The following is a 16,425-nucleotide window of genomic DNA, read 5'->3' on the forward strand; positions in this document are numbered from 1 at the left end:
CCAGAAAGTCTCTTCATTCTATAGTAGAAGTGCATTATGCTCCCACCCACAGTTTTAAACATGTACTTAAACACTCACACTCACACACACACACACAATATCACTTTTCCCCTAATCTCTCTGTTTTATCCTACTGGTTTGACCTCCTATTATATTGCTAGGCATTCTTATCTTAAAATCAGATCACATCTTTTGTTAAATATTTTTCCTCCCATTCGTCTGATACTTTCTATACCCACTCATATATACTTTCTATACCCATTCATATAAATTCACCAAAGGCATGTTGAAACCCTTCCTTTTCGATTTTTTTCTTATTCTCTGAAAGCATGTCGAATTCTATTTTTCTCCTCTCAAATAGCTAAGAAGCTCAGACCACTAAAATACATTATTTTAATATTTTGTTTTTTCAACTGATATCATACCTAAAAGATCTGTGTATACATCTCATACTCAGACTAAAAATGGACTAGTTGCTCTCTGGACACAGTGGCTTCTGGCCTTAGGAAAAGCCAGGGAGCGGATGAGGTCATTCTTTGTGCACTACAAAAACAAAAGGGAAAATCAAAGTATAGTCATCATGCAAAATAAATGTAAACATGTTCTGTTAATACTCTTTGCAGCTCAATGAGGCTTCTTAGTATTACTTACACTATATATCAGTTTACTGATTGCAGGGAAAGAAAACATAATTTGTCTGGTCAAGATATAATTTATATTTTAACTAAAATGCACTTATCTCCATACATCTGTACTTTAATAACAATGCATTTTGAATAATACAATATTACAATATTCAATTAACTGTGGCTGGGTGCAGTGGCTCAGGCCTGTAATCCCAGCACTTTGGGAGGCCGAGGTGGGTGGATCATGAGGTCAAGAGATCGAGACCATCCTGGCCAACATGGTGAAACACCATCTCTACTAAAAATACAAAAAATTAGCCAGGCATTGTGATACGCACCTGTGGTCCCAGCTACTTGGGAGGCTGAGGCGGAAGAATCGCTTGAACCCAGAAGGCAGAGGTTGCAGTGAGCCAAGATTGCCCCACTGTGCTCCAGCCTGGTGACAGAACAAGACTCTGTCTCAAAAAAAAAAAAAAAACAAAAACAAAAACAAAAAAACCATATACACACACACACACACACACACACACACACACACACACACACACACACACACACATATTAACTGTGAAATAAGGCTTGCCAAGAGGTACTGAAGGGCATACATTCAGAAGCCTACCTGTCTGCCTGATATCTGGGAAGGGTCCTACAGGGTAAAGGTTGACCATCTTCCAAGAGGTCTCACAGGACAGGATTTATTGCTTTGGTGAATTTACCAGAGTCCACGGTCTAGCCTTTGACCTTGCAGGCTTAGAAATCTGATTTGGACAACAGAAAACTGATTTGGACAAAGCACAGATGCATTTCTTGGGAGCATGTAGCCTCACAACTCCTCCCCCTCATTCACTTGACTCCAGTCTCCTAGATTTCTTTCCCACATGCCAAGCCTGCCTCTACCTCAGAGCCTGGGGACCAAGTGACTGCTTTCCAGGTGCCTTGCCCTCACACTGCCTTCATGCTTCTGCTTAAATGTCCCCACATGAGGGCAGCCTTCCCTGGCCACTATGTGTAATAAATTAACCTCTTCTCCCTCACATCATATAGAATTACTGGCTGGGCATGGTGGCTCATGCCTGTAATCCCAGCTACTTGGGAGGCTGAGGAAGGAGAATCACTTAAACCCAGCAGGTGGAGGTTGCAGTGCCTAGGTCACACAACTGCATTCTAGCCTGAGTCTTGGGAGCCAGACTCCATCTCAAAAAAAAAAAAAAATTACCAAATAAAATACAGGATTCCCAGTTAAATGTGAATGTCAGATAAATAAAAATGTTTTTAGTATAAGTATGTCCCATGGAATATTTGGAACATACTTATGCTAAAAAAATTATTAATTTTTTTAAGCTTCAAATTTAATCGGGCATACTGTATTTTACCTGGTAAACTTAGTCATACAGCCACACTCTGTGAGCCCAGATATGATGGTAGCTTGGACTACAGAGAACACACTGAAAATGGAAAACATCTTCAATTTCATTGGAAGGAATTGAGAGATACAAGAACCAACAGGAAGTAATAAGGGATTGAACGTAGGGAGGAGGGAGAGTTGACTTGCTTATCTGGATAAAGGTTAATTGACTGAAATAAATCCAACTAGAAAAATAAAAGAAAATTTGGCAAGGAGTAAGTTAATCTATAGTGGGAAATAGAAAAAATTAAAAATGTTAAATTTGACGTGCCATGAAGAGATTCAAATGATGGAGTTATCGAATAGACAGAAATGAAATTCAAAAGAGGGGTGAGGGCTATGATGTACATTTGGGAGTGACTGACATATAAATCCTATGTAAAACCACGGGAGGGATGAGATCACATAGTGAGTGAGATAAAAAGAACAGGCAAGGAGTGTGTCCTGAGAAATTGAAACACATCTCTTGTCCCTTTTCCTGCTTTGGTTTTCCTATCTCTTCATATCTTCAGAATTATCATATATGAAATTATTATTATTACATGTAAATTATTATTACATTACAATTAAAATCTGCCTAGTTTGATAGAAGTTCTATTTAGCAGTCTTCTCTAATATGCATTATGAAAAATAATTTTCTTTACAAATAGTGACAAAGCTCATGGCAGTTCTTTCCTCAAGGTTAGAGTTGGGGAAGATAAGGAGCAACAATATACCATAGGTAGAGAACTGGCTTATTTTCCTTTCATAAATGAATCAAAACAAGAGCCTTTGGGCATTTTGCATTTTTAAAAAATGTCTTCTTAAAAAAAAAAGTCTCTTCATTTCCTTGTTACTAGTTGCCCTCAGCCCCCTTGTATATGTCATACTTTGCCAATATATTTGATTAAGGCATATCGAGTATATCAGGTTGGGGAACAAAAACACTAGTTAACAAAAAATAGGTAAAGTAACACTGGACAAGAATGAAACAAAAATAATACGGAAATGTGAACAAACAAGAAAAAATGGGAACACAGCTTTTTTTTTTTCCTTTTTCTTTTCGAGACGGAATCTCACTCTGTTGGCCAGCCTGGAGCACTGTGGCGAGATCTCGGCTCACTGCAACCTCCACTTCCCTGGTTTAAGCAGTTCCCTTGCCTCAGTCTCCCGAGTAGCTGGGATTATAGGCACACGCCACCATGTCTGGCTAATTTTTTTGCATTTTTCGTAGAGACAGGTTTCACCATGTTGGCCAGACCGGTCTTGAACTCCTGACCTTAGGCAAGCTGCCCGCGTCGGCCTGCCAAAGTGCTGGGATTACAGGTGTGATGCATCACTGCCCATAGCTTTTTGTTTGTTTGTTTTGGTGAGGGATGGGAAGACCACAGCCCTTTTAACAGAGTAGTCACAAAAGGTCATAGAATTTCCATTTCTTATCTTTGATCCAAAACATTTTTCTAATTATTCCAAAGGAAAATACCCAGTTAGAAGCTATATTATTACCTAGTTAGAAGCTATATTATTACCTAGTTAGAAGCTATATTATTTATCTAATCATGGTGAAGCTTTCCTCCACTTTCAAAACTTAGGAGTTACAAAGTATGTTTGTCAATGAAGGATTTTTAAATGGTACCAATATTGAACACAGAAATTCTTAAAAACAGAAATAAAATCTCTATATAACAGCATACATTTTACTCTGAGTTTAAGAGTGAAATGTTTTCCAACTAGTAAAAGTTACATTTTGGAATAATAGCTTTTTCCCTGTAATTCCTTGTAATTCATAGAAAACTATCTTAGAAGGGTTTATATGAATAGTTACAGGCCTAAATTTATAATCAAGTCAATCTGGACACTTAAAGTGAAGATTTATCATAATTAAAAGAAAACGTGTTATTTAAAAAGCATTCTGTCATTTCTACTTATTTGGCCTGTTTTTTTTTAAAATAAACTCTGAGTTTCTGTTTCTTTAGCACCTTTGCCTTAGAACAGATTAAAGAAAGTAGATGAAACTTTAATTATTTGATACATAGTTTTCTATAATAGAGGAAAGAATTTTAGGCAACTAATTAACACAAGTTTTGAGATTTTCTAGCATTGTATATATTTTAACACAATTCTCTTCCCCACCTTCTTCTGACAAGTAACTGAGCTAAAACTGTCACATTCAAATGGAAGTTCATTTGCAGTAGGAAAATAAATGAATAGATCTTAACCTATGATCTCAGTGTAATAGTAAAATTGATGAAAGATTATGAAATGACTGAATTCCTAATACCTTCAAGATTTTAAAATTCAAGTTATTATTGAATCTCTCCATATTACTCTTAAATTATATCCAAACTGGGACAATTCCAAGTAATTAAACATACTATAGTGTTAAGGTAAAGCAATTAAAAGACCCAATCTATCCATCATATATTTAGGTTTACCAGTAAACTGTTGACAACTTCACAGACTCCAGTGCTGAAACCCTAGCCTCTCTCTCAGATTTGCTATATTTTATTTTTAGATGTAATCACTTCCCTCTGGTAAATGGTTAGTGACCACACGCACAGGTCTGCACATGAGGAAACTAAAAAGGGAACCTTGCACTGTGAATCAGATACACAAGACACAAGAAGGGTCTCCTTCCAGGCCATGCCCAGCGTGTCATACATATTCTTCAATAATCCCTTTGACAGTGCTGTGCTGACATTTTCAATTAATGCAAACGATACTTGAAGTTAAGCAATTTCCATCACACGTTCAGTACGTGTTGCTTCACGAACACCCTCTACCAAATGACATGATAAAAATAAACTTATTTTTTCTTTTATTAATTTCCCTTAATGCTTCATGTTAAGTGAATCTTGTTAGAGTTCAGATTAATTTTGAATTCACACTGTTGAGAAAATCTTTCATAATGATCAATTCAGCAAAGTAAATTGGACCAGAATATATGGATTTTGGTAGCCCTATATATATCATATAATCTGATTAAAGAGTTGAGATACTAGAGCTACAAAACCAAACATTCAGGGGAATCCGAAGATGGGGAAGTGTTAGTTATGCAAGATGATCATGTTCTAGACATCTGCTGTATAATATCGTGTTTATAATTAAGAGTATTGTGTTATACACTTAAAAATTTGTTACGAGGGCAGATCTCATGTTAAGTGTTCTTATCACAATTAAAAAAAACAGTTACTAAAGGCAAACAATAAAATAAAATAACAACAACAAAAAAGGAAACTTGGCCTAAAATGGAAGGTAAACGGTGAAAAGAAAAAAGAAAACCAAAACAGCTGGTAATTATCCCAAAGGTAAGTGTTTCTCTAAGAGCTTTCCACAGATATCCTGCATTAGATTCATCTGTGGAGCTTGATAAAGATGTAAATTACTGAATCCCACCCCAGTATGACCTGCAAAATGGGATTATGTGAGAGGAGGACTTAGGAATCAAATACGTCAGGAATCTTTTTCATGCTAAAGTTGGAGAACTATTTATTTAAGTCCTTCAAATCCTTGCTATCATCAAGAACATTTACTACCCCATTAGCATGTGCCTAAAAACTGTCCCTATTCAACTAAAGATTCATTCATCCTTCTAACTAAAAAGATCCTGTCATCTCAGATTAAATTGCAAAGCACATTACCTACTGTATCTCCTAACAAAAAGAGAAAAAGAAACTCAGAAGAGTGACAATAGTATCAGAATAAACTCCTCTGCCCTATGCATCTCTTTTCCTTTTTTACATAGTTATAGCTGCCATGAGTCACGGCTGATTAATTTCTCACTGAAGAAAGAAAGCGTTTCCCCCCCAAATTGTATGACAGCCACAGGATGTCTTTCGTACAATAACAGAATAGTCAAACTTTCAAGTGAATTATTTTAGGAAATGCACCTTCTGCCAAATAATAAAAAATCATAAACACTTACATAACACTCTGAAGGACTAAGATGTGTTAGATCTTTATCAGTAATTGTATTCTATGTGTGTCTCAAACTCAAAAGTCTCTACTAGAGTGGGTTTATACTTATTTAGCAAAAATTATTGAAAAAATATTCAAAAGAATAGGCAGAATAATACAGTCTCAGAATACATAATCATATATGATTAGCATCAGAATACATTATATGTGATCTTTGCATGGGCAAAATGAAGTTTCGCTTTCCCCAGCAAATGGCTTCCCCAATGTGTCTAATCAACCTTGTAATATGAATTACATTTAGCTAAGTAACTTATACACGCTCAATGTCAGGAAAAGTCTTCCAAATTAACCACATAATCAATTTTAAAAAGCAGAGGTGAAGGTAAATATTTCAAATTGCCCTAAGCCTTCTGGAAATATTTATGAAAAGACTGATAAATATAACAATTGCAAATAAATATTGTCTATTTAGTTCAAAAAGTGCTCTAAAGATCTGTCAACTTTTTGTTTGCCTCATCTGAGATACTACAAAATGGACATAAAATTAATCTACATTTCCTTTTATACCTACTATTTTTCACTTTTTCCTAATTAAGATTAGATATGTGCTTGTTAATCCTGATTAGAATGAGTTTCCATATTTATAACTTGAATAAGTAATTCTTGAAGAAGGGAGAGATATTCAATGTCATATAAACACACATAGGCACACATGCATACATGTATATTTGTAAATATCAAAGACAAAAGGAAAAGCTAGACTAATAGACTATGCATATTAAAAAAAATGAGGTAATTTTAGGAATTCCTGATATGCATCATGGGAAGATCAATAGAAGAAAGCAATGAATTATAATTTATTCTGTTATAGTAGATCCACCTATGGCCTTTTCAATCTTAAAAAGATTTGTTTTAATGATTTAAAGGCTATAAATAACATTGGATGATTAGGCAAAGAGTTGTCCTGGATACCTGTCTTGTCCCTAACGGTCACGGAAGTGGAAGCAGGAAGCAGGAACACTGACATCCAAAGCCAAAGCTTCCAAGGGCCAGTGTGTCTCATTGTGCCTTGAAACCATGTGAACAAGTGGCCACGAATCTGCAACAGAAAAAAAAAAAAATGAATTAAGTCGTTGTATGCAGCTCCTTTCAACAGCTCCAGAAAATCTTACCAAAGCAAAACAATGAATTTTACACTATATATCATCATATAACAGGATATATGATTATATATGCAACTATGTAACTCAATATATACCTTAATCTGTATGGTAAGAGCTCTGAAAATATTTTCAGATTAGTTTCTAGTTAATTATTGATGTTGATACAGCTTATCAGTTAAATTTTCTCTGCTTTTACATATTTTTCAAACTACACTTAAACTGACACATTTTTGATTTTTAAAAATTGTGGCCAAATACATAAAATATAAAATTTACATTCTTAACCATTTTTAAAAACACAGTTCAGTAGAATTAAATACATTCATATTGCTGTGCAACCATCCCCAGAATCTGCAGAACTTTTTTCATATTGCAAAACTGAAACTCTGTGCCCAATTAAAAAATAATTTCCCATTTTCCTGTCCCCCAACTCCCAGCAGCCTTCATTCTACTTCCTGTCTCTATGAATTTCACTAATCTAGTGGAATCATTCAGTATTTGTATCTGTGTGACTTTATTTCACTTAACATATGTCCTAAAGGTTCATTGTGTTGTACTTTGTGACAGTTTCCTCCTCCTTTAAAGCTGAATATTTCATTTTATATATATATATATATATACACACACACACACACACACACACACACACACACACCACATCTTGTTTATCTATTTATCTATCAATGGACATTTGAGTTGTTCCCATCTTTTGCCTATTGTAAATAATACTGCTATAAACATGGATATAAAAATATCTGTTTAAGTCCCTGCTTTCAATTCTTTTGGGTATACGCCCAGAATCAGAAGTAGAATTGCTAACAATACAATAATTCATTTTTAATTTTCTGAGAAAACAGAATACTGTTTTCTATAACAGCTGCACCATTTTCATTCTCACTAACAATGCACAAGGGCTCCAATTTCTCCATTTCCTAGATAAGGCTTGCTATTTTGCCTAAAAAATATATGTATAATTACCATACTAATGGGTGTCAGATGGCATCTCACTGTGCTTTTGATTTGCATCTCCCTAAGTATTAGTGATGTTGAACATCTTTTCAGGTGCTTACTGGTCATTTGTATATCTTCTTTGGAGAAATGTCTATTCAATTCCTTTGCCCATATTTTAATCCAGTTGTTTAAGTTGCCTATGCTTTTTGCATTGTATAATATACAATGATTCATATTACTAAAATATATTATTCACAATTCTGTTATTTCTGCTGAATATAGTTTTACATATTTTGGGTTAACTGATGTCATGTTTTCTATAAACTTAACTATGTTGTTATTGTATTGAATAATCACTGTTACTGAAGTGATTACTCCACGTGTGAAAAGTAATCTTGTATTCTGTTTATAAAGAAAAAATACATACAAGTAATGCCTGCCTCACCTGAGCCTGCCATTGACATCATATTTAATATTATTACCTCTGATAATTGTCTTTCTGAACATGTACTTCTACTCCTGAGGCACTGAAATAAAAGATTCAGTAAATAGAACCCCTGTAATGGAAAACTTAAACATCATTTAAATTAATTTTTTTTAGTGAAGCAGCTAATGTGGACATAAATTGCAAGTGAAAATATAATGGCTCCCTCAGTGTATTTGGTAATTGTTGTATTATTAAAATAGCTATTCTAAGAAGTCTAAATATGCAAATAAATGCTATATCGCTTATGTGCCATCATTCAAAGTTAAATCAAGAGTCAAATATAAAAGAATTCATTATACGAGTGTCTAAATTCTATTGATAGATACTCTTTAGACAAAAACCAAAGCCACCATCTTCTTTGGTATTCTGTGTATGCCAAATACTCTAAGATCAGCATTTTAAAATTAATTCAAGATTTCAGATCTTTCTGGATGAATAGCTAGAAGCAGCAACTGCAATATTAAAACTGTATGTGTAGTTCTAAATATCAAACAGCTGGTTTTAAGCCTTACTTCTTTTGAATTCTTTCAACTAGATATAGTCCCAATCCTCACATGACTTTGCAAAGTTATCCTACCTATTATTTCAAGTCAGTTGGTAACTGTTAAATAAATTAATTCTATTTCAAAGGAAAGAACTCATAAATATTGATCTGATTTTTAGAGAAATCCATGGTTATATTTTTAACAAAATGTGATTTTTATTAGTTGATACATTAGTAGTTTGGCACAGTGGTTACAATCATGGCTTCATGTCTGGACTCTGCTACTTGTGGAGAAGCAACTTCTCTAAGCCTTAACTTATTCATCTTCAACTTGGAAACAATACTAGCAATAAATTATTTAATGCACGGAAAGTGTATTATACGGGGCCTTAACCTAGTAAATATTCAAAAGGTATCTGATATTATAATGGTTTGCTGTATATATTAATAAACAATAATTAGAAAAATTAAGTTATACCTGTCTCTTCAGCTTGAGGTTGATATTGATATTTGGACAATGGAGAAGTATCAAAGCAGCCTAGAAATTTATGTTCACTGAAGCCTTGGTCTCTGTTACAACGACGAAGAACAAGAGGACTACAAAGCTATAAGCTTTGATCTTGACATCTCCTAAGTATTTCCTTGAGCCACTTAGCTTCTATTTCATTTATCCGAAGTATTTGCAGAATAAGGTTTATGGTTAGTTGACTAAGTGTTCTAGTTATTTAAGAATTGCCATTCTATGACTCTACTGAAATGTCTCTCACCAAGTTCAGCAGGAACTTGAAAGAATAATCCTTTTCTCTTCCCTTCTTCAATTCTTGGTGACACTTCAAATAGCTGACTATTCTCTCCTTCCTAAAACCCTCTTTTATTGGCCTCCCTGATCTAACACTCTCTGGGATTTCCTTCTAAATCTTCTCAGATATTTCTTCTATCTGATTTCTTAATATTGGGATCTGTGAGCCCTCTTTTCCTATCTTTATAATGTCTCCCTAGGTGATGTCACCATTCTCTTGGCTTTAAATATTATCTGTAAGATGTTTAATCTAAAATTTACATCTCCCATCCACTCCTCTTCACTGAACTTTAGACTGTGTATCCAGCTGCCTATTCAAAGTTCCCTCTTAGATGTCACACAGATATCTGTAACTTAATACATCCAAATAAATTCCTGATTTCCAACGACGACTTGTCCCTCTCATGCTCTTCCCAGTCTCAGTAGTTACTACCCATCAAAATGCTCAAACCAGAAACCCAGGGATCCTATTGATTCTTTTGCCTTCCTTATCCCCATCTCCTACTTCCAAACCATCAACAAGTCATGTCAGTGTTACTCGAAACACATCTCACATCCACTTATTTCTCTTATGCCACTATTCCAGTTCAGATCACCCTGGTTTAGACCCCTCAACAGCTTCCTATTGGTTTCCCCCATCCATTACTGAATTCTGACCACAATTATTCTCTACATAGCAGTAGAGAAATTTTCTTACAATGAAAGTTGGATCATGTCACTTCCTTGCCTCAAACCTTTTAATGGTTTCTCATGGTACTTTGAATGGAGTCCAAAAGATGTTCTATGGCCTATAAGTCCCAAATAACCAGGCCCCTGTCTACTTCTCCAGCCTCATATGGTACCATTCTTTCTTAGATTTTTTCTGTATACAGGTTTATTGCTCCCCACTCAATTCTAAGTTCCATGAGGGCAGTGACTACATCTATCTTGTCCATCACTATATCCTAGGTGCCTTGCACAGTACTTGGAAAAGCAGAGACTCAATACATATTTGTTGAATTTTTTTTAAAAGTAAGAGACTGCCAATTTACAAATCTTGAAATATTTTGGAATCTGTAGTGATAATTCAATCTTTAAAAATAATTCTTAAGGCATTACAAGATCTTATTTCAAGGGTCATTATAAACACTTTTTCTCTTTGCACATTTCTAAAATGTGTTTACTATTTGAGGGTTCAATTGTTCAGATCCTGATAAAATGGAAATGTAGCCCATTCAGCTGGAAACATTTGAAAAACTTTTCATCAAGGTCTCAAAATAAATCCTTGTATAGGTTTTAAAAACAACTTGTTCAGATCTTAAACTTTGCTGGAGGCATTGACAAGTTGACCTCAATGAAACTGACAAGGTCAAAGCTTCCCTTGAGTTTTTCTGAACCTTTCCTTTTCCTGACCAGAAACCTCACCATCCCCAGACACCTGCAATTCTCAGGCTGCTTCTTGATGCTCTGAACACATTTCTGGTACCTTCTCTGGATTTCTCAATTATTTACTTTGTCTACAACCTCCTTCCTCATCAAAACTTCCCACATTTCCTTCCTGTCCCTGCAGGTTTGAGCTAGGTGATTATCAAGTTAGTTTTACAAATGAATTCAAGCCAATGTTATAACACTTTAATATGTTGCTCCTCCCACATAAAAGTTAAGCTGTAATATAGATCCTTAATGCTTTCTCAGTGGAGCAGCTAATGAAGAACCTCAAGCAAATACATATGAATGCTGAGGTCCTCAAATTTTTTTCTCAAGCCTGTCCAAAGATGGCTCACAATATATATTAAGAAGGCTACAGAGAATATTGGTGCTATGATTTGAATGTGTTGCCCAAATTTCATGTGTGAGAAACTTAATCCGCAATGTCACAGGATTAAGAGATAGGATCTTTAAGGCATTAGGTTAATTATCATTTGAGGGTGGGTCTGTTATAAAAGCCAGTTTGTCCCTCAGTGTGTCCCTCCTACCTTCTGCCATGTTATGACACAGCATGAAGGCCCCCACCAGATGCAGTTGCCTGATCTTGAACTTTTCAGCCTCCAGAACTGTGAGCCAAAATAAACTTCTTTTATTTGTAAGTTACCCAGTCTTAGGTATTGTGTTATCACAACAGAAAATGAACTGAGACAGTTGGTCACATATGGTCTCATTTTCTGAAGTAGAATTTATTTTATATATGATATTTTATTATAATACTCATAGTAACTCAAGAGGCAGGCATGGCTGCCCAAAACACTGACAGGGTGCAGGGCAAGAGGTCTGCATACCACATGTTTAAATATTGGAAAGTTAAAATAAAGCTAATAACATTGACAAAAATAATACGTTTTCTCATTTTACTTCAGTTAATACTTTCATAAAGTCTTGAAAGTCCATGACAAGTTAGAATGTAACAGAGCAGGTGCTACGGGGTGAGTCGGCCTCTGGCCTGAACCAAAGCTCATTCCACATTTTTTTTTTCATTCCTGGGACCACTGGCAGCGTGAAAATCCTTACACACACGTATGTAAATATGCCAATAAGTCAAAGCTCTGTCCACAATGCCTGCAAACAGCTAACTCTTGACCATTCCTTGGGCCTAGGAATGTTTACACTTGTGGTCTTTCCCTGGGAAGATGGACCCAAGGATGGGATCTGTCGGACTCTGCAGGAATTTAAGGGTCATTTTTTTTAGGAAATTTCAGATCTTGGCTATCCAGAGCCTGGTCTAGAAGCTTAGGTTTTAGGTGGGCAGGTCCCCTTAGCTCCGTAAACGCCTAACCCTGAGAGCAAGCACACATCCAGAGCAAGACTATAGTGCAGTCTTCTAAAATGTAGGGTCCACAGCAAGCCTAATGTTGGTACTGAAGACAGGAATTAGGTCCCCATTCTACAGATAAAAAACACTAACGCTCAGAGAGTAATCCCAAAGCCTGGGATTCAAGTTCTAGTCTGCCTGACTAAAAAGCTTTTACTATTATAACATGATGTTTTCTCTCAGGTTGTGGCACAGACATATCACATTCCTAAAATTTTCTTAAGTTTTCATAAATTCTCTTAAATTTTCAGCTATTTCTATCAAAATTCTAGTCAGACCCCAGAGAGTTCCCCAGGGCTATAAAGTGCCAAAGTCACAATGGTGAGTGTGCCCAGCACTGGCAGTCTTGAGTAGGCAACATCGATGGAGCCTATAAAGGCTTAAAATCATTCAGACAGCCCTCCCTGTAATGTATTCTCATGGCAGCAAAGAGATTATACATGGCTGAAGGCCTAGCCCTAACCTCTACCCCTAACCCATTATCCTCACCATCGTTTGCCATATGAAATAATTTTGGGTACCAGTTGGGTAAGTGAATTTTAAAAAGTCATTCTCCCTTCAATTTGCTTAATCTAGCTCTTGAAATCATTAAGACACCTATCCAACCCAAGAATATTTGAATAAGAATGCAGATTTCTTTTAAAAGCTCTTATTAAATTTTATTTGTATATAGTAAACACAAAATGAATAGAGAGGAATATTAGGAAACCTGAATCATTACTCATTACTATTAATCATAGGCATTAGGAAACCTCATCTTATCAATAGATATTCTATTGATACCTATTGATATCCCATTAATACCTGGCATCTAGATATCCTATTGTTATCTATTGATAGGATGAGGTTTCCACTATGTCACAATCACTGGAGATATAGCAGTGAGCCAAATAGGGAAAGTCCATGGTGCCACTCTGGTCACAGAGATCAAAAATAAACAAACACCATGTTTTATTTGAGAGATAGACATTAAGAAGTTAAAAAAAACCCACTAAGAATATGTACATAAAATGACAGAATGGTGGGCTTGCTAAATAAGATAGGAGCCTCTCAGCACGAGTTTTTGAGTGAGTCAAATCAAATCTGCCTATGAAACATGAATATTTTTACTATTATGCCATCTAACAATTTAAAGTGTTCTTTGTACATCTTTGAAACTTGGTGTTAGGTAAAAGGTCATTGTGTTAGAGCCAACACCAAAATATAAAATAATATGGAAAGGCCACATGAAAAAAGAGAGAAAGAGGAGAAAATAGAAAGAGAATACTTATTTGCTTTACATGAGTTGTTAGATTTAATGTACACAGCATCTCAACTCTCAAAAAAGTAGACTTAATTTGTTAAATGACAAAGAACTCATGTTTTCAGAGGATTTATTATAAAGGGAAATGATGTGTGACTTTGTAGGAGGCTGATTTTTAAATTAAAACTTCTTGACCACCATCCAGTATGCCTACATATATATAACTCCACCAGGAAAATCTGGTCATACTGTTATGAAGTGACACATTGTGTAAATAAGCAAAAACAACAGGTGTTACACATCTGTTCTTTCACCAATCTTTAGAATCTATCTTTAGTGAAGCTATAGTGGAGTTTGTAAACTATTAGAGAAAACCAGCTGAAGAGCCTAGCCTGTAGAGTAAAAAATTCAGGCCAATATCCCTAAGAGTTTAGGACTAGGTCTAGGATTATTTCAGTTTTATCAGTGGCTGGAGTAATGACATTGAAGTAAGTTTGCAGATGCCTTTTGCAATTTAGGCAAAGTTTCTGCCCTCATTATATTCTACAGAAACCTCATGACTTTCACATTTTAATTACAGGTATCATCATTAACTTAGGAACTCAAGTTAAAAATTTCAGAATCATTTTCAATTTATTCACCCCCTCCCCATATCAAATCTCTGTCAATGTCTATCAAATCTACTTGTAAATGTCTTTTGAATCCATATCAACTGTCTTATCCTCACTGAAACTGCTTTACACGTTTTTACCATTCCTAATCTGGAAAATTGAATAGACTCCTAAGTAGATTCCTTTCCTCCATCTTGTTCCCTTTATTTCCACCTCCCAACTGCTCAAGAATTATATTTCTAAAACAAAGACCTAGCCACTTAAATGCCCTGCTCAAAGTTTTCTGGTGGCTCTTCACTGCCCACTCTAAAGTGAGGCACTCAGGCTCTTTTATGTTGGGGCCTCAACTCATCTATCCAGTCTCCTGTCCTGCTACCTCCTTCCAAACGCTCTCTGCCACCAAATCATTCACAATTCACAGGTTGCTGCACATGCTTTTTTGGCTGCTGGAAAGTCCTTCCAATCCTCTCCAATCTGGAAAACACTTAACTTTGACTTCAATGTGATACTCAAATGTCATGTCCTATGTAAAGCCTGTGAGAATCATCCCACGCAGAGTTCACTACTCACTGTCCTGTGATCCAACAGAGCTCAATACCCACTTAGGCTTCTGCACACAGTTCTGCTGTAACTGCTTTGCATTCTGTCTCTTCCCTAGCTTGAACATCTTGGAGAAAACATTACATTTTATTCATCTGTGTCTTCTTTAAACTTGACATTTAGTACATATTCATGTGGTCAATCTGTAGAATGATACAGTCTAAGGCAATACACTTGGACTAAAAATAAACAAATGAAAGATTGGGAACCACTAAGTAATATAGACAGGTATGGACTTAATATCGGTAGAATGACATGCACGAAGAAAAGAATGATAGAGAAGTAGAGTAAAAAATTACTAAAAGCTCAGTGAACATAACTTAGTTATTTAGTGTGACAAAAATAGTACTACTGAAGTTGTTCTCTGCCTCAACAGAAAGCATACCCCCTAGATCCTAATGTTTGTACTACTTTGAAACCTATCCAACTCTATCACATTTCCTCAGTTTTGTTGTTTCTTCTGTTACTTCCAAACTAGTGTCTACATTCAGAGGGTCTCAAATCTCAGATTCCCTTTGAGCATGCTTAACCTATTCTCTCCATTCTCAACAACTTGGCTGTTTTACCAACTCACTTCTCTGAACTATGATTTGTTTCCATCAACTTTTCCAGTACTATTCTCAATTTCAACCATCACAACAGATCTACATTTTTTTCTGATTATAATTCTTTTTCTCTGTTTTCGACAGATATATCTATAATAATGATCCAATATCATCTTAATATATACTATATGGCCATATTTTCAAATTCATCCATTTTTCCTTTTTTTTTCAATTTGAAGGGCTCTATTAACTTTCTGATTTAATAATCTTACAATGTCACAATTACCTTGGATTTCTCTTAAAGACAGGAGGTCAGAAATTCTTTGTGCTTCATAACGTATGCGTAGATGAGAGGCCTAATAGTTTACTCTGCATTAACCATCTTTCTATCAAATTTAATATGCAACTTGCTCACCTGATTATTTTATTATTGGCTTACAAAATAACACCCTAAAAAGTCCATTGCTTCTTAGCCTCTCCTTCCCAATCTCTCCTTGGCAGGTGCTGTCTGCTCTACTCATCTCAGATTTCACCCCTGCTTAGAGTCTCTGTCTTAGCAGGCACATGACTGTTTGCTCCCACTTCTAAGTCTTCACACATGCAATTTCTTCTGGCTGGAATGCCCTCCCTGCTCGATTTCTTCTGCTAAGCTAGTTATTCTCTGCCTGTTTAAGATGTACATCCTCAATGTGGCCTGCCTCAGATGACTCAACTCTGGTCCCATTCATTCTGTTTTATTCAGCATCTTTTCAGGGTTATATATTAGCATCTCTATAGTCCTGCTTCCTTGCATTTCGGTTTATTTTTCATTCTTCCCTTAAATTTTCAT

The 16,425-nt window shown here is 35.6% G+C and overlaps 1 protein-coding gene across 3 annotated transcripts in view; it reads right to left on the reverse strand.

Annotated features, from left to right (window-relative positions):
* The window catches only part of COL19A1 (collagen type XIX alpha 1 chain), a 340,055-nt gene that overhangs the window by 321,021 nt on the left and 2,609 nt on the right, over positions 1 to 16,425 (reverse strand). For all 3 annotated transcript variants that reach the window (XM_032275604.1, XM_032275605.1, XM_032275606.1), the window contains exon 2: positions 6,901 to 7,027. In XM_032275604.1, the coding sequence (XP_032131495.1) occupies positions 6,901 to 6,991 (91 nt within the window). In that variant the 5' untranslated portion in view covers positions 6,992 to 7,027. The remainder of the gene's footprint in view (positions 1 to 6,900; positions 7,028 to 16,425) is intronic.

This window comes from Sapajus apella, unplaced genomic scaffold (assembly GCF_009761245.1).
Source record: "Sapajus apella isolate SASKATOON/1434 unplaced genomic scaffold, GSC_monkey_1.0 scaffold6, whole genome shotgun sequence".
Taxonomy (NCBI): Eukaryota; Metazoa; Chordata; class Mammalia; order Primates; family Cebidae; genus Sapajus; species Sapajus apella.